A 22911-nucleotide genomic window follows, 5' to 3' on the forward strand; every position below is an offset into this window, starting at 1 on the left:
ATTTAGCAGCTAAAGAGGTATTTTTTTTTTTTTTTTCAGGAGATGCTGGACAACAAAAGCTCCCCCTGTCCATGTTGGAGTGTCTTAAAACAATTAGAGTTTAGATTCTCTGCCCGAGCCCGAACTTGACCGACATTTCCCGCCACTATCATCTGGCCCTTGATCAAGCATTTGTGTTTTTTTTTATCATTACTTTTTTAGCCTAATTGGGTGGGGAGAAAAATCTATGCCATAATCATGCACAGCGTCTCCTCCACTCGCACGCATCACACCGGGCCTGCTGTGCTGTATTACATGGAGCTTCAAGATAAAAACGGGAGAATTAACTTTGAGCAAGTTTGGAGGAAAGTCGGCGGTATGGAACCATTTTAAACAAGTCGCGGGCAGTGACAACATATGTGTTGGCTTTGTCGAGTGCATTAAGTGCGGCATGCTGCTCGCCTATGACAAAAAAAAAAACGGTGGCCTTCGACGATGAACAGACACATGAAGCAGGCTCGCCATGGCAGGAAAGATGATAGTCGGCCTTCAACGTCCTCTTTTGTTACTTCTCCAAGCATACTCCTTCTAAACAGATTTCTGTAGTTCAAACAACTCGGAATTGTAGTTGAGAACGTCAGTTATAACGGCCCACGTATTAAAAAATTGTCGGGTTTCAACATAATTACAGTTCATGTGTCGGGCCGGGCTCGGACACAACGTGCACGGGCTCGGGTAGGGTCCGGCTTGATTTTTTGGGCCCGATCTAAGCTCTAAAAATAATACACTGATTGTAAAGATCTCAGGTTAAACAGAGCTGTATCGGTGCAGTCCATGTATTATATGTTCACATGTCAGATGATGCTTGTGTTTCCCGTGTGTCCTTAAACATCTCATTATCTGCCTTCTGTACTCTCCCCTGGTTCCCTGTACTGACAAATCATTTTGTTTCCGTCTCCACAGACACATCGCGGGTTTCCTTCGAGGCGGCCGAGCGACCAAACTACTTTCTGCACGCGAGCCTGAGCGGCCAGGTGAGGCTGGCCAAGTGGGAGGAGAGCGAGGCATTCTGGGACGGAGCCACCTTCGTCCTCCACAGGAACACCTGGATCCCCGGCTACGACTCGCTGGAGTCCCACGCAAAGCCGGGCTTCTTCCTGCACGTCACGCTGGCCCGCCTCCACCTGCTCAAGTACAGACACATCGACAGCTTCCGCAAGGCCACGCTGTTCAGACTGACGGGTCAGCAACACAACACACACAGCGCTCACTGAAAGTCACGGTTACTAAGGCTGCGGTCACACTGAAAACACCACATCATATCAACAAATTATTGTGCTGCCTCCGGGAACTAAAATAAACAGGGACATATTAATGTATACAGGAAAGAAAAACAGAGGCTCCAACCAGATTATTTGGATTTCAGAGTTCCCCCTACATTTCTCAAATTAGCTTTCTGGGGCGCTCATTGCAATAAGTTATTATTATCATTTACAGAAGTCATAACCAGGGGCGATTGCAGGATTTTTCAAGTGTGGTGGCACAGGGGGGGGACCAATAATCAGTCAGGGGAGGTCCAGGTGATTTTATCAGATTAAAGCATAGAAAATCTGCTTAGAAATATAGGGAATATTGGATAGGATAGAACAACACAATGTAATTTAGATAAAATTCAACAAATTGTGTATCCAAATACAATACACATTTTCTATGGGCTCTTAAGGCAAAAATATCATATTTCAAAGGGGGCTGGTGCCACCCCGGGCCCCCCCTCTAGACCCGCCCCTGGTCATAACTATGAGAACACATATCCAGTGTTTTAAAGTCGATGTGCTTCCTTATTAACTGTTTTTTGGTAAAATTGGATTTTGACCTGACAAGAGTTGGAGACACGGACAGTAAAAGGCATGTTGTCCCGATGCCGAGGTTCTAGTTATATTTTTAAAGCCTCAGTGAGGATTCAAGAAGCTTTGCTCAGGGTTCAGCTGGCCGTCAGGGATCAAAGCAGCCAGGCTAATCACTCATGCTAAAAATACAGCAGCATTTGTGTTAGTTAATGGAAAAAGCCTGGGAGCCAATAGCAGATTGGATTTCCTGCTGACGGCAGTGAATGCAGAAGAAGTCCAGCCTTCAGACGGACACTAATGGCTTTCTAACTTCATCACATTACTGCTCTGTGAAAACATTTAAGCAGTCTAGATTAGTAACCTGATACACTTTTCCTATATAGGTTTTCCTGCATATTGAGGTAACATCAGAATGATTTTAATTTTGTCAGAGTACTGTATGAGCAGTTAAAAAGACACTTTTTTTTAACACTTTTGACCCTGCTGCAACCACCAGTGTTTTCATTACTACACACTCGTGTATTGTTTGAACTTTATTTCAAATTTCAATCAAGTTCACAAAACGCACACAAATATGTTGCATATAAAATGATACACAACCTTTCCATTTGATGAAATGGTGCAACTATTGAAACGTGAAAGTGATCACGATACAACTTTGAGTGCTTAAATGAGAAGATGTATCTGAAGTCTCTTTTATATAGGCCTTAGTGGTCCCCTAATACTGTATCTGAAGTCTCTTTTATATAGGCCTTAGTGGTCCCCTAATACTGTATCTGAAGTCTCTTTTATATAGGCCTTAGTGGTCCCCTAATACTGTATCTGAAGTCTCTTTTATATAGGCCTTAGTGGTCCCCTAATACTGTATCTGAAGTCTCTTTTATATAGGCCTTAGTGGTCCCCTAATACTGTATCTGAAGTCTCTTTTATATAGGCCTTAGTGGTCCCCTAATACTGTATCTGAAGTCTCTTTTATATAGACCTTAGTGGTCCCCTAATACTGTATCTGAAGTCTCTTTCCCGAAATTCAGCCTTGGTGCAGAATTACAGCCACTAGAGCCAGTCCCACAATGAGCTTTCCTTAGGATGTGCCATTTCTGTGTCTGTAGCTATTGAGGAGGAGAGAGGGGGGGCAAGGTGGAGGGTGGGGGTGTGGCCTTGACCAACTGCCACTTTGCTCGTTTGAAAGCCATGATGTCTCTCTTTCTCATAGGTGGGCCAAATTCTCTGGGCGGGCAAAGCAGAGAAAGGGGAGGTAACCTTTCTCCTTATGAACTCATAAGGAGAAGATTCCAGATCGGCCCATCTGAGCTTTCATTTTCTCAAAGGCAGAGCAGGATACCCAGGGCTCAGTTTACACCTATCGCCATTTCTAGCCACTGGGGGACCATAGGCAGGCTGGGGGACCGCATATTAATGTAAAAAAAAACTCATAAAGTGAAATTTTCATGCCATGGGACCTTTAAGATCAAAGGGATACCCGAGCTGGACTTGTTCATTGAAGAGTTGTAACTGTTCAACAAGGTTTGACTGTTGACTGTTTAACAGTCTTGGGAGCTTGAAGTAAAAGTGCAGAGTGTTGTGTGTTTTTCATCAGGCCCCAGCCCGGATGCCCCGCCTGGTCCACGTTGTCAGTGGCGCTACGATTCCTGCGTCATCCCCTGCTTCAAGACCTGCAGCGACCCGTCGGCTGACGCCTGCGTCACCATCCCACAGTGAGACCTTTGACCTTTTCAATTACTCTCCACACCAATCATACAGCAGTTTCTAGACGTAGATTACGCTTGTACAGACCTTTAAATAAATATCTGATGTCATCCACCTCTGATCTTATGGAGCTTCTTATACCAAGTAGGTCTTCAAATATGTTTATTTAGCAGGAAGGAGTTTTAGGGTGAAAATGGAAATAGGATTTAAACCTTTCTCTCACACATTTGACTCTTTACTCTAAAATAAAATCTCTGCAGGAAAAGTGAAATTCTCACTCACTGAAATAATCCATGCACTATATTTTTTGTAGTTTTTCTGTGTGATTTTCTCTTCATGTCTTCATGCCTGCACCGAAAAGATGTGGAGGTGATGTTTGAGATGATTAAGACCTGCGTTTAAATCCAGCCTCACTGTGATTCAGTCACAACCAATGTGTTTTATAACCGCTTTGTAAACTTGACGTTTATTGTACAGTGGACGCTTTTTTTTTCATGTCTGTGTGTTTTCTCTCTGTGCAGAGTGGAGGGCTGCCTTCCTGTCTGCCCCCCACACATGGTCCTTGATGAGGTCACCCATCGGTGTGTCTTTGTTGAAGACTGTGAGTATACCCTGATTTCTTTCAGTGGGGTTTTGCTTCAGATATTAAACTGTTTTCTTAGTGGAACTGGGATGCCTTAACTTCAACTTTATTTTTGTCCCCCCGAGGGTAATTGGCTTTACAGCAAGTAATACAATACATGCCATATAGTACAGAAAGAGGTGGGGGAGGTGTCCTCAATACCAGTGAACTAGAGACCAACAATTGTTACTAGTGACTGACTTTCACATTTTCCACTGTACAAAGCACAACATTAATAACATACTAAAAAAAAAAATATATATATATACCTAACCCCCCATGAAATAAGACCCAAAGGAAGCCGTCTCATAAACTGTGTCTCTGTCGAGCTCGGCGTTTCTCTAACACACTTTTTATTGTTTGGATTCAGGCATTAAGATCCCAGTTGCTGTGCAGCCTGTGACACCGTCCACTGCTCAGCTGACCTCTGCAGCTGTCACTTCTGCAACCACCGAAAGCACTGCTGCCTCCACCACGCCCCTCCAGACCTCCATCGCCACCACCACGGCATCCTCAGCCCCTCCACACACTGGCCCTACTGCTAAAATCACCACCACTACTCCTGGCGTGAGCACACAGACGTCCCCATTTGAGGCGCCGCCCGCCCCTGACCAGCCGACCCCCCCAGTCACTGTCTCTCCTTCCGCAGCGGCTGAACTTTCTAGAACAGCAGGACCCCCATCTCCTCCAACAGAGCCCCCCGCTGTCAGGCCAGAGGTGGAGGAGCCGCTGTCCACTGTCAGCGTGACTGAAGCCTCGTCCACCACCACTGTAGCAGGTACAACAGCATGGACGACCAGAGCGGTGAGCTCCACCACCGGCCCTTTCGGCCCCAGCACGTCCGGGCCGAGCAGCGCTCCCTTCGCCGTCACGTCTCTGTTCTGGCTCACCTCCTCCACCGAGCCCACCCACTTCCCGCAGCCGCTCTTCACCACCACTGCCACCAGCCTGCAGCCATCTCCAACTGCGGCACCGACCACAAGCTCTGTCGAAGGGCCAACCACCATAACCGCCCCTGCTCCTGTTGTCGCGCAAACAACCAAAGAGACCACAGAGGCTACAACACATTCGGCAGCAGTTACTCCGATTGTAACCGCTTCCAGTCCAAGTCTTGCTCCAGTCTCCGAGACGTCTACGGTTACAGGTAGGACTACTGTAACCGGCACAGCTACCACTGCATACACAGACACCAGCACAACGCCTGCAACAGCGGAGCGACGTCCCCAAACGACAACTACACCCATCCCTCCCGGTTTACCAAGCACGGCCTCCACAACCTCCCCGCCTCTCCCGACCTCAGCTCCTGTGGAAACAGGAGCCGTGTCTTTGCCTACAGTCACTTCAGCTAAAACCACAGAACCAGTCACACCAGTTGCACCTTTCATCACCAGTAAAACAACACCGTACATAAGTCCAGAGACAACATCGCCGCCGGCTACCACAGAGGCGATTCTGCACACCAGTCCCGCTGAACTGAAGACCCCTACAACAACCGTTCCTGAGTTACCAACGTCAACCCCGATCCACGTTGCACCTACTACACCCACGCCATCTGCTCCTACCTCAGCTGGACTGGAGTGGAAAACAACAACAAAGAAAGTGACCATACTTGAATCCAGTGTGTCTGAAATACCTGTAGCAACCACAACAACGGCTGCACCTACGTCTCCGAAGATTACAGACACCACAACTTCTCCTCTGTCCAAATCCACACCCTATGCTGAGAGAACCTCCTGGTCTGCCACCGTCCCAACAGCGGAGAAAACCACTCAGACCACAACTTCAGGACCTCCGGAGGTTCCAGGAATGTCCTCCATGTCCACAGGTCCTCCTGTCACAACGAAAGCAACTGTGACGCCAGTGTCTCCTACAGAAACCACCGCTGTGCCACACTTACCGAAAACAGAGAGCTCCACCCATCCTGCGTCTACGGTGCGTACCTCAGAGCCGTGGCATTGGGAGACCTCCTCCACTCCGGTCCACAGCCCCACAGTGAAGACTACAGCAGGGCTCACTTCTGAAGCTGTCGTCCACGATGCCACTTCTACGAAAACTACCGAAGTGCCTCGCCTTCCCGTAACGTCAAAGCCGATTGTCACCTCTGCGATGTCGGCTGCCGCCACAGCCACCACAGCCAAAACCACAACGTCTCCTGAAATCTCAACCGCAGAAATTGTCACCACCACAACCAGGAAACCGGCTACACCCCCGCCTCCACCTGCACCTGGTTTTCCCGAGACACTTCTCACCACCATCCCTACGAGAGCTCCACCGGGTGTTGTCACCACCACGCTCAGACCCGTCATCCTGCAGCCCATTACGGAGACGACACATCCGGTGACTGGCAGAGCGGAGGTGTCGACGGGAGCTACGACCACGCCGCCTCCGTCTGGGTCTCCGCTGCCCACAACTGCTTCCACCGCAGCTCCGAGGCCAACGGCTGTCCAGGAGAAAGTCACCACCCGGCTGGTGTCCACCGCAAGAGCTACGCCTGCTACAACAACTACAACGGTCGCACGGACGACCACCGTCAGAACGACGCCCAGAGTTCCCGTCACGACAAGAGTTACCCCCAGAATCACGTCGACTGAGAGCTCGACCGTCGGGCCGGTCGCTGCAAGGGTTACCGTAGCAACAAGGCCCCCAGCAGTAATCTCGAGATCAACCACTCTCGGCCCACCGACTGTCGCACCGAGCCCTGGCGTGACAACAACGTCAGGAGTGGCGCCTACGACCGTCGCAACGTCCGCCGAGTCGTCCGCCGAGTCGTCCGCCGAGTCGTTCACCACGCCGAGCGCGACTGAACGCGTCGACACAAGCGCAGCGGTTACCGGCCGGACCGTCGTAACCGCTCCAGCACCCATTCCTACTTTAACAGCAGTCACGGTATCTTCAGCTGTCACCACGACAACCGCCAGAGAGTCAGCCACATCTGAGAAAACCCTGACAACCAAAGAGAGTGAAGTGTCACCATCCACATCCCAACCGGTGACGCCTCCACCTGACACACACCCGATCTCCACCCAGACGCCTGGTGTTCCCACAACGACCTCACTCCCAGCAGCCACCCCGGTCCAAACTGAGCAGGACAGAGTCGATCGCACCAGTCCAGGTGCGACGACGCCTCGTGAGCCGGCGTCGCCTTACACACCACTGGAAACGACCAGACACACGGAGGGCACAACAACCTTGGCTGTATCATCTACAAGGATGTGCACTGTAGGTCCAGTTATTATACCTTTTCATTTCAGTCACATAATTCATAATTAGTAACAAAACAACTTCTATCATGGATTTATTTGTAATTTATATATGATTTCCATCACTTTATTGTCAAAGCTGACCCATTTACATTTACATTTGTACCAAAAAAAGGCCATACAGGAACATTTGGAAAGCTAAATTTCAAAATAAGAGCACCGACTTCAGCTTCAAGCTTAAAGTTCTTTTAGTGTTTCTTCTGCTCTAGAGCAACAGACATGTTTATTTATATTTTACAGAAGTACTATGTGCATTTTGCAAAACATACAGTTAACCTGTGCTAAAATATTCTAAACCTATTTTTCACTTACTAGTTTTTTTTGTAGCTTTCAACCATATTCATAGTCAGTGAATGGACACTTCGGTCTCACGTGGTCGTATATTGGGAGGGCAACGTATATAATCACAATTCAGTACTTAGGTCTTATAATGTAATGATACCGTGAAGAAGTTTCAATCACTGAAGTAGGCCATGGTATACAGTCAAAAGTACCAGAAAGAAATTACAATATTTTATCAGAGATATGCTCCCAAGGTCTGAAATGAACCTCAACATTTGACATAGAGATTAGGTACATTTTGAGTTGAGTGTCAGTCTCTATGACACACTAAATATTAGTTTTCTTTCCTGCTTACAAACATCTCCGTGTTTTATTTTTTGTTATGTGACTTCTGGGTTTTCATTGTATTTTTTTGTCCAGCCTCCGTATGCAGAGATCGTGGATGAATGCACAAAGTACATTTGCGTCAACAACCAGCTTGTCTTGTTCAACAAATCTCAGAGCTGCCAATTCACCTCCGACCGTCCGAACTGCGGCCTGCTTGGCTTTGCCATCCTGGTCAATGGAGACAAGTGCTGCCCAAAGTGGGACTGTCCATGTGAGAAAAAACTTCCTTGAAAATGACACTTTTTTCCATTTTTGAATTTATAATCTTGTGTTACTTAAAATCAAAGAAAACACACTTGCAGTTTCAGACTCAGCCCATAGCTCTGCATTTTAAAATTCGACTGGACTAATTGTTGTTTTTACATTTCTCCGGACCAGTGATGTTTTCTTAAGATGTATGGCTGTGGTAGATCTTTTTTTTTTTTTTCTTAGCTTTTCATTGTCGTCTCGCCTGTGTGTTCCAGGTCGCTGCTCGATGTTCCCGGATCTGAATGTGATCACGTTTGATGGGAACAGCGTTGCCATCTACAAGGCCGCCTCATACATAGTGACCCAGCTGCCCAATGAGACTGTCAGTGTCCTGGTTGAGGAGTGTCCCGCCGACTCAGAGTCACCAGTAAGTCAATAATCACACTTAGCTGGTCCAGTGATTGGAACAGAAGTCACTGACTTTTGATTTGTCATTAATTTTTTTTAACCTGATTTTCTTTTCAAAGTTCCTCTGGAATTTCACCAACCTGTGTTTGGTGGCACTCAACATCACGCACAAATCCAACCAAATCATCATCAACAGGCTGCAGAGGAGGGTTAGAAGCACTCTCTTCATATCCTGATTTTTACTTTGTATTTTAACATTTTAACATTTAACGGTCACATTGGCTTATTAAAGCTTTCTAACTGATAAAATCTGTCTGATGCAACATGCACTCTTTCAGCTTTACGTCAACTCGCGGTACGCTAAGCCTCGATTCAAAAAGTTTGGCTTTGAGATCTACGACACAGGCAACATGTACCTGATCCGCAGCCCGTCTGGTCTCAAGCTGCAGTGGTACCACAGCACCGGCATGATGGTGATCGACACTGGCAGCTCCCACAACAAGCTTCACACCATGGGCCTCTGTGGTAAGGGTAGTCGTACGCCACGCACAATTTACATTGTAATAGTTCCTTTTAAAACACCTGTCTTGCTTGTATTCCACATATTTTATCTTAAAGGAATACGCCACCGTTTGTTGAAATAGGGCTTATCACGGTCTACCCTGGCTGTAGATAGGTGGGCCAACGCATTTTTTGTCTCAGTGCAAGTAATTAGGTTGTTTTTTTGTCTTTTGTTGGCTCACTTTTACTCACAACATGCTAACCGGCAACATAGGATTCCATTCACTACGCTAAGCTAACTAGTGGCGGCGCTGCTGGTGTTGCACCGGACTAAAACAATGCATGCACAAAAAATGCGTTGGCCAACCTATCTACAGCTGGGGAGACCGTGATAAGACTTATTTCAACAAACAGTGGCGTATCCCTTTAATAGATCACACAGAAACAAGTCACAAAAAATTTGAGATGTTGCGAAACCAATACCAGTATCGGAAAAGCCTCCAATTCTGCCTAAAATGCTGGTATCGGTCTATCTATGTAACAATCCGATAGCACGGAATTTAGCCCCGAAGAAAATCTACGTTAAAGTAGTTTATTTATGTTCTTTTTCCGTTATGACTCACTATCAGACTGGATAATGAAAGAAAGTTCTAAGTGTTTGTGTTTGTTCAGGTTTCACAAAAGGTTTAACCTGAGCCAGACCGACAACAATGATGGAAATCATATCACATCCATACAGGGATGGTAGTATACAGCTTTTAAAACCTAATAAAATACATGACACACTGGTATCGGATCAGTACTCGGTATTGGCCGATACTTAAGTTTAGGTATCAGAATCTGTATCGGGAAGCAAAAAGAATTGTTGTAAATTGTAATTTTGTCCTTTATATGAAAGATAAATGTCACCTCTTTGGGATGGAGAAAAAGTGTAATTTTATTTACAAATGATCATTTGTTAAGATGAGCGAGAACTGGAATATGGACACCAGGGAGCACCAATGTCGTGCTCATATAATACGTGTTGCACCGTGTGACCAGGAGACACTGGCAGCTTGTAACTTAGGCAGTTACAGAAGCCACATCTGGCAGCAGGATCCATTTGTCCCATTGAGGGATTCATACAGTATATCATGGCTGTAGTAAATGTAGTGTGAACCGCCTCTCACCACCCACCTCAGGTTTCTGTGATGGAGACCCAACAAACGACCTGACTCTGGCCGACGGCACCACGGTGGGCGCGGGCGAGGATCCGGCTATTTTCATCGACAGCTGGCAGGTTCCCAACACCACCAGCTACGTCAGCCACAGCCGCCGCCGCGAGCTCAACTGCTCCACCAGCGACTGCTCCGTCTGCCTGCTCATGCTGCAGAACCCCGCCTTCTCCCCCTGCCACGCCTTCGTATGTTAACCCATCCTCTCCTTACACAGGAGCCAGTGTTTGTCGTATATTGGGAGGGCAACGTATATAATCACAATTCAGTACTTAGGTCTTATAATGTAATGATACCGTGAAGAAGTTTCAATCACTGAAGTAGGCCATGGTATACTGTCAAAAGTACCAGAAAGAAATTACAATATTTTATCACAGATATGCTCCCAATGTCTGAAATGAACCTCAACATTTGACATAGAGATTAGGTACATTTTGAGTTGAGTGTCAGTCTCTATGATACACTAAATATTAGTTTTCTTTCCTGCTTACAAACATCTCCGTGTTTTATTTTTTGTTGTGTGACTTCTGGGTTTTCATTTTTTTTTTGTCCAGCCTCCGTATGCAGAGATCGTGGATGAATGCACAAAATTCATTTGACCTGGTTCTGAATTCAGTGTCTGAAACCTTTGAAAGGCTGCTATCAAAGATTTATTTCTTGGCAGGATTAAAAAAAAGATAACAAATGTCTAAATTTATATCAACCAGTTCCTCACAATCCTACTTATGTATTTAATTCATCACTTTTCTACCATTATTGCTCTCACTTCTCTTCAGTTAAAAGACATTTTTGACAAATAGGTCAATGATGTGTATTAATGAGATCATGTTAAATGACATGGTATAATTAGTGGACTTATTGGTGAAGAAGAGCTAACGATGTAAACATCAATATAACTTCTAGCTTAACATACAGTATGATAATAATAAAAATCAGCAGCTTTTAAAATAATTTATTTGATTGTTTCTTTGTTTCCAGGTCCCGCCGAGCACCTTCTGTGAGGTTTGGGTACGAGATGCAGAGTATGTCAACAACCAGTGTGTGGCGCTGGCTGCCTACGTGGCTTCTTGCCACAAATTCAACACCTGCATTGAGTGGAGGAGTCCAGATTACTGCCGTAAGATTGCTGTCTGCCGTTAAAACATTAATCAGCACTCACAGCTGCTCTTTGAGCAGCAGGGATACTCTTCTGTGTACAGAGCTTTAAAATACTGCAACTCTGCCAGGAACCACTGCAGTTACAAGATCTGGTTAAATATCTTTCACCCACCTGTTAGTTTTCCTGCATCTGTTGGGACAGACTTTGTACATGGTGTCATTGTAATTAGCATACATGGAGTTCATCAACCAACTTGAAACTGAGCAGAAATGGAATCAGCCTGAATAACTGACGAAACTGATCGCCTGTCACCCACACAGGTTTCATCAGTTATGCAGGGTCTTTAAGGCAGTGTGTAGTTCTTGAAATGTAACAAAACGTGATGGTGTGCACTCAGCACAATTCTGAGCTATTCATTCCACCATTATCTTTTAAAGTAAAGTTTAAAGTAAAGTAGTCTCACATTGCCAAATGTCTGGCTACCCCACGGATACATTCTATGATAGGAGAAAAAGACGCTCTGGGTTGTTTGCATTTCTTTAAACCAATCATAATCGTCTTGGGCGGCGCTAAGCTCTCGACGCAGCGACGGTGGCTCTGCAAATAGTCTCGGGAAGGAACTTGTTTTGGTGGAACATTTGCACCCCGCAAAACGCCACGTACAATATTAAATGAAGTTAACAGTTCACACAATACAGTAACGTGAGCTATTTAAATTAGCTTGGTTACATGGTGAAACGTAATTCGCTCTTACCAGTGTATCGTGTGTGTACGTCGTCAGCAATCCCACCAATCGGTCCCAAAACGTCCCAGTTAGAGAGGAAATGCCGTAAACGTATTCTTTGTAGATCTTCAATTATTCACCGAAAGAACCAAGCAGGCCTGCCTTGTTGCAAGATCCGAATCTTCATCAAAAGTTGCTCCTTTCACTAAATAGACTAAAGGTAAAGCGACTTGTTTGAGGCACTGACATGTTTGTGTCTCTCCCTGCAGCCTTTGTGTGTCCCGACAGTCTGCGGTATCAGGCCTGTCTGCCGGCCTGCACGTCTCAGTCCTGCCCCAACAACGACTTTGACTCGGACCCGGACCAGTGTTCAGGCCTGACTGAGGGCTGCGTGTGCCCCGAGGGAACGCTCCTCCACCGACCGTACTCCGCCCTCTGCATCTCACCTGAGAAGTGTGGTAAGACGACCGTTTACCTGTCCGTACGAAAGAGCAGGAGGTCTCGAACTGGAGACAACAACATTAGATATTGATGGCATTAGATCGTTGGAGAACCTAAAAAATACATCTCTAAATTATTGTCTTTAATCTTTTTGATTGATGCTTTTCATTTTTTTTTTTCTAACACAGAAGTTCAAAGTAGTTGAATAGTAGATTCTTGAAACTACAAAACCCCAAACTTGTTGTTGCAGAATCACAAACGTATTGAGATAATTATAAAATAACTGTTGATAATTTCCTAAATAATCAGTGCTTAAAGTCTGCTTCAGCACCGTAAGAACTAGAAACATGGCTGTTTGTGTGTTTGTGTGTTTGTGTGTGTGTGTGTGTGTGTGTGTGTGTCTGCAGCCTGCACTGACAGCTCCGGCGTTCCTCGTGCACATGGCGACGTGTGGAAAGCCTCGAAGGACGCCTGCTGCATGTACCGCTGCGACAACGACACCATCGTTCCCGTGGAGTACAACTGCTCCAGCATGGCGGCGCCGGCGTGCCATCGAGCAGGGGAGGTGATCATCAGCCTGGCCGACGACACCAGCTGCTGCCCGCAGAAAGTCTGCGGTGAGGCCGCGCGGGGTTCCTGAGCCTGCTAGGCGCTCGTTAAGTTTAAAATGTACCAGAGAACAGCATCAAATCTGAGGCTCATTACATGTTTTACTCTTTGTTTCATTGTGTGCAGTGTGTAACCAGAGCCTGTGTGACCTGCTCCCTCCTGAGTGTAAATACGGGGAGAAGCTGGTGTCGTACTACAGACAGGACTCCTGCTGTCCGGACTTTGTGTGCGGTGAGTTTCCTTCTCTGATCAATAAACTCTGATCAATAGAGTTATGGCTTCTCTTCATTGTACAAGGGATGCACTGTGTTACCAACCAACTGTGATACCAACACAGATGTTTTGTGTCTTTTTTCCACCAGTTGGAGCTTACCCACTGTCACAGTGACTAGTGCCTTATCTTGAATACACAGCTTCAGTAGTAACTTTACCGAAAGCAAAAATGTGTCTACCAGCACCTCTAAAGATCACTAAATAACCCATCTAGAGCCCTATTTTAACGATTAAGTGCAGGTGCGTTTAGGGTGTGTACAAATCCACTTTAGCTAGTTTAACGGCAGAAAAAGGGTCCGTAATGCAGACGCATGGTTCAAAAGGGTTGTACTTAGTGTCTTCTTTAATTCATAGGTGTGTTTTTGTTGGTCAAATGCGCGATCACTTTCCATTGCCTCGAGAGATACTAATACGCCAAGCATGCACCTGAACACACCCCTCTGTAAGACCAGCACGCCCATGGGCGCACAGATGGGCGCAGGTGCATTTGCTGTTTAAACGACGCGGGCGCTGGACGGGAAATTGACAACTGCGGCGGTCTTAAACTAACAAAGACACTTCTGCTTCTTGCGCTGCGCCGGGTGCAAGATAGGGCCCCTAATGTGTTTAAAACATGCAAAAACTGAAGTGTAAAAATTAAACATTTTGGTTTTACGGGAGGTTATGTGCTTTACTATTTGTTCGCAGGGAGCAGTGACTTCCTGAAGTCTCAGCTGGTTGCCTCACGGTGACAGCAAGACTCCAGGAAGTCACTGGGCTCTTCCCTCTCTATTCTGTGCCTCCTTGTCTCCTCTGTCCTCCCTCCTCCGTCCTCCTGCCTGTGACCATGAAATCGATCTTATCTTAAAGGATGTCTCAATTCCTAAAATTCATCTCAAGGAGAGAGAAGGCTTACCAGAGGAGCTATAAGCGAGCATGCACAGGTGTATCCTTTGCAGAAGACTTTTTCGACATACACACACACACAGCTGGAATATGCAAACCAACAGCTGTTTCACACGTCATTTAATTGATGTCGCTTTAAAATGACAGCTCCGAAGCAAGGATGTCTCATTTTGTTAAATGCCTGTTGACTTCTCTTTCCCCTCGTCTCGTGTCTCTTCCTCGCCTCCTCCACTCACATCTCAGGCGCGAGGGACTAAGATGACAGGGGAGGAAGTGAGGAAAGGAATCAAGGATGTATAAACTGAATAATGAGAAGAGGGGACTGTGTCGGGCCAAGAAATTGTTTGGCACATTATTCGTTTTTACACTTTGTTCTAATGTAATGTCTAATGTTAGTGAGCTTTAAAGGCCTTTTTTTAAACCTTCGGACGGAGACAGGCTAGCAGTTTCCCCCGTTTCAATTATTTATGCTAAGCTAAGCGTCTCTTGCTTCATATTCAACGTACAGATATGACAAAGTAGAGCTGGGCAATATGTCGATATTATATCGATATCGTGATATGAGACTAGATATCCTCTTAGATTTTGGATATCATAATATCGTAATATGGTATAAGTGTTGTCTTTTCCTGGTTTTAAAGGCTGCATTACAGTAAAGTGATGTCATTTTCTGAACTTACCAGACTGTTCTATTATTTGCCTTTACCCACTTAGTCATTGTATCCACATTACTGATGATTATTTATCAAAAATCTCATTGTGTAAATATTTTGTAAAAGCACCTGTAGTCAACACTACAATATCGTTGCATATCGATGTAGAGGTATTTGGACAAAAATATCGTGATATTTGATTTTCTCCATATCGCCCAGCCCTATGACAAAGGTATATTTTCTCGTTTAACGCTCGACAAAAAAATCAAATAAGCATATTTCCTAAGACGTGGAGCTATTCCTTTAATGTTCCTGTGTTTACAGAGTGTGATCCTGAACTCTGTGAGTCGGACGTTCCCACCTGCAGAGACGACCAGACTGCGATCGCCACCAGAGCCGACGGCAGCTGCTGCCTTGCTCACATCTGCGGTCAGTTCAGAACTTGACTTCTCCATCTTCTGTGTCACATTCAGCTGTCAGCGAATCAGCAGCAGGTGTACTTAAAGCCGTCAGTGTCTTCATGTGTGAAGTGTGTGTTTTCTGCAGTGTGTTCTTCCTGTCTGGAGACGCCCCCTCTCTGCCAGGGCGGCGAGGTGCTGACGGTGGACGCTAACACCACGGACCGCTGCTGCCCCGCCTACCAGTGTGGTCAGAGAACTTATATTCTTACATTTACAGGATGGATATTTGAACATTTAAACAATGGTATTTTAAAATAGACGCATAACAAAAAACAACTCTTTTGATAAGGATCTCTTGCATTTGTTTATCAAAGAATTGGGACCATGATATCATCACCATTATCAACCTTTATTTAGTTCTCAGTGGTCAAGGCCTCATTTTTAGTGTAGCTGTGATTACACAAAAGATATACACAATAAAATTCAGAACACAATACACCTACAGAGCAAAAAGTGCATAGAAACATGCACATGCAAGTCACTAATCCAATTTTGTAAAACCAAGGGTGTGAATCAAATAAATAATAAAAGAATCACAAATAAAATCGAGGACATTTAAATTACTAAAAACAATAACAACCAGAAACACAAATATTTAACACCATTACTCTAAACTGCCCATATTTCGGAAGAGAATGTAATTTAAACGACTGTTAAAGCCTGACCGCTGATTTTCTTGCTCTGACTTGCTCTAAATTAAAACATATGTTTGGGATTACTGCAATTTACAAAAATATGCCCATAACAATATTCTGAAATGATGAGATAATGATTGATAAGTTAAAATTGACTGATATACTATGCTTTAATGCAGGGGTGTCAAACTCAACTTCACTAAGGGCCACACTAAAAAAAAAGGAATCACAAGGGCCACACATGTATAGTTTATTGACAGACTTTTATTTAATCGAAAAAGTCAAATATCTTTGACTGTGTTATTACAGTCTCATATAGTCTTCTAACTTTCAGTTTGGTCGACATAAAGCCCTAAAAAGTTCCTCAGCTATCATAGAACAAAGTGACAAAAATGTTAAAAAAAGGGGACAAAAAAGTGGAAAAAAATTAACATTTGGCCCGCAGTCCTTAAGTTTGACACCTGTGCCCTAATGCATACAGCTGTTAACAGCTGTGAAATGACACTGTGTGTGTGTGTGTGTGTGCGTGCAGTGTGTGAGCCCTACAGGTGTCCTCTGCTTAGTTGTCCCGTTGGGATGTCGGTGGTGTCCGTGTCCAGTCCGGGTCGCTGCTGTCCAAACCAAACATGCGGTACGATACTCGATAAAAACCTCCCGCAACCGGAACATTTCCAAATGAATTCAAAGGTTACATTTTGGCTTTTGGGAGCCTGACATGCCGCTCTGGTTCATGATGATACATCATTTTGGGGTTGTCAGTTTAAAGTCTTGAAGCCTAAACACAGTTGAAATGTGAAGATGATTCACGTTTATTTGTTTTCAGAGTGTTCCTGTGAAAAGATCGCCTCCCCAAAATGTGGCCTGGTAGGTCGTGACTTTTTAATTTTCAGTCTGTCTGTTTGGTCATCTAATTAAAATAGTTTATATGATGTATAGAAATCCCTGGGTCAGTTTAATGTATATATTCTCCCGCTCTCTGGTATTTAGTGACTTAATGTTTTAACATTAATAGAAGGCCATCATGTGCCAGCTGAGAGAGGCCACTGAAATGCCAACAAAGCTTTAATCTTAGCTGCAGACATTTTGAAGATCCTACAAGACAATACAACTTCAAACTGACTATATGCATTATATGTGCTGTGTGTTTTGATCTCATTTTCTGTGCATTTTCTGTTTAGCAGTGTCCCTGGTTCTTTGTGTTTTCTATGTACATATAGTCTGTGTACACTCTATCTGACTCTATCGGTTGTCTTTGTTTTTCTGCAGGGAGAGGCCGCCCAGCTGGACCGGGCCTACATGTCCGACCCACAGAACCAGTGCGCCTGCAAAAGATACAAGTGTGGTGAGAACTGCCGGGGAGGGTTGCTGGTTCAAACTCAAGTGACTTCGATAGGCTGCGCGTGCTGCAACAGCTGCTGCACAAATTTCTCTCAATACAACAATCATGAACTTCACATGGACTTCATTCATATTTTCAAAAAACATGGAAACTGATTCACAATTATAATGGGATGAAAACATTTAAATAACAATGGGCTAAACACAGACATACATCATGTAGGGAGAGGGAGAAAAAACAAATCAGACAAATACAATCTAAAGAGTTAAAAAGGAAAATGACAAAGCAAAAAACAATTTTAAACAAATTGAATTTTTCCAGTTTCCATCAGAAAAGTCCATCAGAAAAGCAAGTCCATCAGAAAAAGTGCAGAAACCTTGTGTACACTCTGACCTCGGCTGTGTGTGTGTGTGTGTGTGTGTGTGTGTGTTTTTTCAGTCCGCGAGGCGGTGTGTGTGTTAGGTGAGCGCGGCGTGTTGCGGCCGGGTCAGGCTCTGGTGGAGCACCATGACGACGGCGTGTGTCACAGCAGGCAGTGCAGCCGCAGCCTGGACCCGGCCAGCGGCTTCTATCTGCTGCGCACCAGCAGCATCAACTGCTCCGCCCACTGCCAACCAGTAAGGACACACACACACACACACACACACACACGCACACACACACACACACACACACACACAGGTACACACCGACATGCATATATCTAATATCTGACAGCATCAAGATCAAATTCTGTTCCACAAAACTAATCTTGACCATCTGTGTTTTCAGAATCAGATCTACGTCCCCCCGAAGGACCAGACGACATGCTGCGGTGTTTGTAAAAATATTTCCTGCCTCTACCAACACGAGAACGGGACAACTGTTCTCTACAAGGTTGGAAGTCAACTAATTGTTAATTATATATTAACAGCAACCCTGAATATTTAACATACATGCTTTAAACACGTCGTATAATCTGCACTTTCAACCGAGCTGCTGTACCAAAGTGAGTCCTTTTTAAAAGGAAAACTTCCACTAACTGTACTAGCTTTTTTCCACAGCTTTCAATCACATCTCACAGTCTTCATCAAGAACTCCTGACTTTAATTTCATTTATTTCTTTTTCCTTTCTAATTTCTTGTGACTTGGTTAGGAGTGTTGTTTGTTTGCTTGTTTGTTTTGAAGAATAATTTGGCAAAGACGGAACTTTTACGCTCAAGATATCAGCTGTCAGGCTTTGTCAACAATGTGACATTAGTCGTTATATATCCAATATACAATACACCTCATTCCTATAAAATATTGAATCATTCAATCAAATTTTTGTTAATTTAGCATTAATTACCATAAGATGAATGATGATTATACCACCCACTGATGGTTTTCAATAACACATGTTGGTCATGTTGTTCCAATTTAATACACATGAACCTTGACAGTAAAAAGTAATCTCATGTTTGCTTAATTTAAGTTTGTATTAACGGCAATCTTGGCTCAATAAGACTTAGACGATCCCTAAATGTGGTTTTAGTCCCTGTAGGTGTAACTCAGCCGATAAGCCATCAGTAGTAGCAGCAGTTGATGTTTTTAATGCTGTCGTCGTGTTTTCAGCCGGGGAAGTCCTGGGTATCAAACTGCATGAAGTTCGACTGCGCCGACACTCTGTCCGGACCCACGCTCATCTCCTACTCCTATAGCTGCCCACCATTCAACGAAACAGAGTGTATGAAGGTCCGTCAGCACGCACCACGCACGCACGCACACCAGAGTCACACATCTCATTAAATTAAGATAAGATAAAACTCTTTTGTCTGTTCAAATTTTCTTGCATCGTCTGCTCCAACAATCAACAGGTAACATTAAAAAACAACAAACAACTGTACATCTGTATGGTCACCCAACAAACATCTGACACACCTTTCTGTTACACACACACACACACATACACACACACACACACTTGGTTGAGCAGTATTATAGAGCGAGGAATAAAGGAGTGCCTGTAGTGAGGGCAGAAATTCATTCTTCAAGATCAAATTAAATGACTTTTAAATCATTATTCTCTTCCGTGGTTTGATGGATACATACTATTTAGCAAATTTAAAAAGATTGAGGCTTTTTTTTGGTGAGTTTTTAAGCCGAATGATACTGTTTCTGTTTCATAATGGTGTCGCTTAATTTTGTCATTGTATACACATTTTACAAACATGTTTATAGCAAAATTAAGTCTATTATTTACTCTTTTCCTGCATTATTTATTATATTTTTTTTACATACTTTATACAATCATTTGAAAAAAGATTTTTTTCAGAGGGAGGAAAGAGCGTGGTTTTAATATTAACACAGCCAAAACATATCTTTAACATATTCAATATGTAATAAGGGAAACAACCAGGGACAAAGAGTGACAACAGTTCATGTGAGCACTCAGTTGTTTTACAGTGGTATAAAACTGTGGTTCTCAGCGTTCTCAGAGAACGTTAAGTTGAACTAATATGATTAATTAAAAAACAGTAACCACAAGAGTGTGCCCGATGCTTGCAAGACAATCAAGAATTCAGGTTTGCAAGATTTATTCCAACAGCAACATGTACTAGAGAGACAGAGACAAGATATCTGAAATATGACTCTGGAGTTCTTTAATCAATATAGCGGGAGATTTTTGTTTCTTTTGTGTCGCGCCGCGACCCCTGCGAGCAATCGTGGCAATTCAAGTCAATGCTTGATAATCCTCCGGCCGCGTCACGGCGGCGTCCCAAAAGCGTGCGTGAAGCGGCTCTCCGCTCCGCTGAAGATACGCGCCAGGTCTATTCGGACAGCCGGGCGGCGAGAGAATCCAGTCAATTTACCAAAATACACCCCCCAATAGCCTAATGTCCCCTTACTACACCGTGGACAACAGAGATTCTTGGAGTTGGAAAAACATAATACAACACCAGAGATCATTTTTATGAGGACAACCCCACAAAGGAGAAGGTGTGGAGTTTAATTACAGGAGTGCTTGGAGTGGAGGGTAGATACTAGCTTAATAAACACGTGATTGTTCTGGAAAGTACTTTAAATAATAAATAAATAATAAAATGTGCGAGTCGGGCTGGCAAGACGCTCCGCTCCCCCAATGTGGTATGGCGCGTGGCGGAGGACGGAACAAAACCGCGGCGCGGCCGGAACGCAGCACAAACGCGGGGTAAAATCTGTGGCAGAAGATGCAAAGACAGAGGGTTTCTCTCAAGAAGGAGATTTTCTTTATTTCTATCTTAACATTTTGACTCTCGTCTGCACTCAGGTCGGTGGAACCGTCGTAAGTTACATGGACGGATGCTGCAAGACATGTGAGTATCTGATCTGAGCGTAGCAGCAGTCCTGTAGTTAGCGTAGAGCTGTAGGCTGACACTGAAGAGCACCTTCACCTGCCGCTCAACATGTTTCCAACATGTTTGCCCTTCAGTTTGTCCGTTTCAGTCCAAAACCATCAACCACATTGTCTGAATTGGATCCTAGCAGTTGTTTTCTGTTACATTTGTCTGCTGTTTATTCAGATTAGAGAGATCTGTCAGTGTGCTTTTCAGTGAATTCAGTAAAAAAAATTTAATAAAGAAAATATTGGCAACAGATAACTCCTTTCAAAGTGCCAGATGATAGAAGTAGCAGTCACTGAAAAGCATCACATGCAAGTGGGTTTGTGGTTTATGTGCTGCAGCTTACCATCATGTACCAATCCCACCAGGTACTGGATTCCCTCTGTTCCCTTTTCCCGTTAGCCCCCTGACTCCCACAGTTAACACAAACTGTGAACGAGGTACCAAAACAACAAGGCTTGTCAGTGCCATTGTTGATATTCAACAATGTACTCCCTCCAAAAAAAAAGAAGATCCTTAAACACACAGGAATTCTGACTGCAACCTAATACCCTCTGCAGAACAGTCCTCTCAACTGCTGTCTCATTTCAGAGTCTGCAGAAATGATATGCAACTAAATCAAAACATGCCACCAAAATTACATTTACGGTGCAGATGTTGCATTCACATCTCTTAATGAAGCTGTCAAATTCTTAAAGGTCCCATGACATGGTGCTCTTTGGATGCTTTTATATAGACCTTAGTGGTCCCCTAATACTGTATCTGAAGTCTCTTTTATATAGACCTTAGTGGTCCCCTAATACTGTATCTGAAGTCTCTTTTATATAGACCTTAGTGGTCCCCTAATACTGTATCTGAAGTCTCTTTTATATAGACCTTAGTGGTCCCCTAATACTGTATCTGAAGTCTCTTTTATATAGGCCTTAGTGGTCCCCTAATACTGTATCTGAAGTCTCTTTTATATAGACCTTAGTGGTCCCCTAATACTGTATCTGAAGTCTCTTTCCCGAAATTCAGCCTTGGTGCAGAATTACAGCCACTAGAGCCAGTCCCACAATGAGCTTTCCTTAGGATGTGCCATTTCTGTGTCTGTAGCTATTGAGGAGGAGAGGGGGGGCAAGGTGGAGGGTGGGGGTGTGGCCTTGACCAACTGCCACTTTGCTCGTTTGAAAGCCATGATGTCTCTCTCTCTCATGGGTGGGCCAAATTCTCTGGGCGGGCAAAGCAGAGAAAGGGGAGGTAACCTTGCTCCTTATGACCTCATAAGGTCCATCTGAGCTTTAATTTTCTCAAAGGCAGAGCAGGATACCCAGGGCTCGGTTTACACCTATCACCATTTCTAGCCACTGGGGGACCATAGGCAGGCTGGGGGAACGCATATTAATGTTAAAAAAATGTCATGCCATGGGACCTTTAAATAAGCTTGTGAATTCCATTTTTTATGTAAGTTTGTATCTTTAGAAAAGATGTCACAATGATGTCATTAAAGGTGATTTTTGCGACTTAATGGAGGCGGGAAGACAATCCTTTATGTAGGCCAAAAATGATGTCACACTTGAGAGGACAGAAAAAAAGAATTTCCCCCCCCGCCCCCTCCCTGTGGATCACGTACATGTACTGTACACGACAGCCAAACTCTTTCCCCATTTAGCACTGTCTGGGCAGTGCATTGTTGATTGCCAACAATGTACTGTTGGTAGTGGCCCACTAGTCGGGCTTAGACGTCTGCATGTGTCATTAGATACTGATGTGGGTTGGTGTCGGGGGGGGGGTTCTTTTCACCAAACACGTAGCTGCTGTAGAAGATTTGTGTGCTGCTCCGCCACCAAGGGGAGCTGTGTGGGAAACTCAAGCTGCTATGTGAGGCATTTTACCCTCAAAGAATCATCAGTGCAAAACCCTTCACAGGTTTCTGTGGGGTCTTTAAAAGTAAAAAAAAAAAATCTAAATTAGTGTGTATAGTATTGTGTTATAGATCTTAAATCATTTTAAACAGGTATTAATCTTCCTATGTCAGTGTAACGCTACCTCTAATGCGCAGTGCTTTAGAATATA

The 22911-nt window shown here is 44.3% G+C and overlaps 1 protein-coding gene across 1 annotated transcript in view; it reads left to right on the forward strand.

Annotated features, from left to right (window-relative positions):
- The window catches only part of otog (otogelin), an 83644-nt gene that overhangs the window by 56705 nt on the left and 4028 nt on the right, over positions 1-22911 (forward strand). The window contains exons 30-51 of the mRNA XM_039796196.1: positions 943-1221; positions 3424-3541; positions 4055-4134; positions 4526-7374; positions 8118-8295; positions 8549-8700; positions 8801-8890; positions 9020-9206; positions 10364-10584; positions 11375-11513; positions 12489-12677; positions 13068-13277; positions 13396-13500; positions 15405-15509; positions 15627-15728; positions 16709-16807; positions 17000-17040; positions 17443-17518; positions 17954-18132; positions 18287-18391; positions 19109-19228; positions 20784-20829. Coding sequence (XP_039652130.1) covers positions 943-1221; positions 3424-3541; positions 4055-4134; positions 4526-7374; positions 8118-8295; positions 8549-8700; positions 8801-8890; positions 9020-9206; positions 10364-10584; positions 11375-11513; positions 12489-12677; positions 13068-13277; positions 13396-13500; positions 15405-15509; positions 15627-15728; positions 16709-16807; positions 17000-17040; positions 17443-17518; positions 17954-18132; positions 18287-18391; positions 19109-19228; positions 20784-20829 — 5670 coding nt within the window. The remainder of the gene's footprint in view (positions 1-942; positions 1222-3423; positions 3542-4054; positions 4135-4525; positions 7375-8117; positions 8296-8548; positions 8701-8800; positions 8891-9019; positions 9207-10363; positions 10585-11374; positions 11514-12488; positions 12678-13067; positions 13278-13395; positions 13501-15404; positions 15510-15626; positions 15729-16708; positions 16808-16999; positions 17041-17442; positions 17519-17953; positions 18133-18286; positions 18392-19108; positions 19229-20783; positions 20830-22911) is intronic.

The sequence above is a fragment of the Perca fluviatilis genome, chromosome 3 (genome assembly GCF_010015445.1).
Source record: "Perca fluviatilis chromosome 3, GENO_Pfluv_1.0, whole genome shotgun sequence".
Taxonomy (NCBI): domain Eukaryota; kingdom Metazoa; phylum Chordata; class Actinopteri; order Perciformes; family Percidae; genus Perca; species Perca fluviatilis.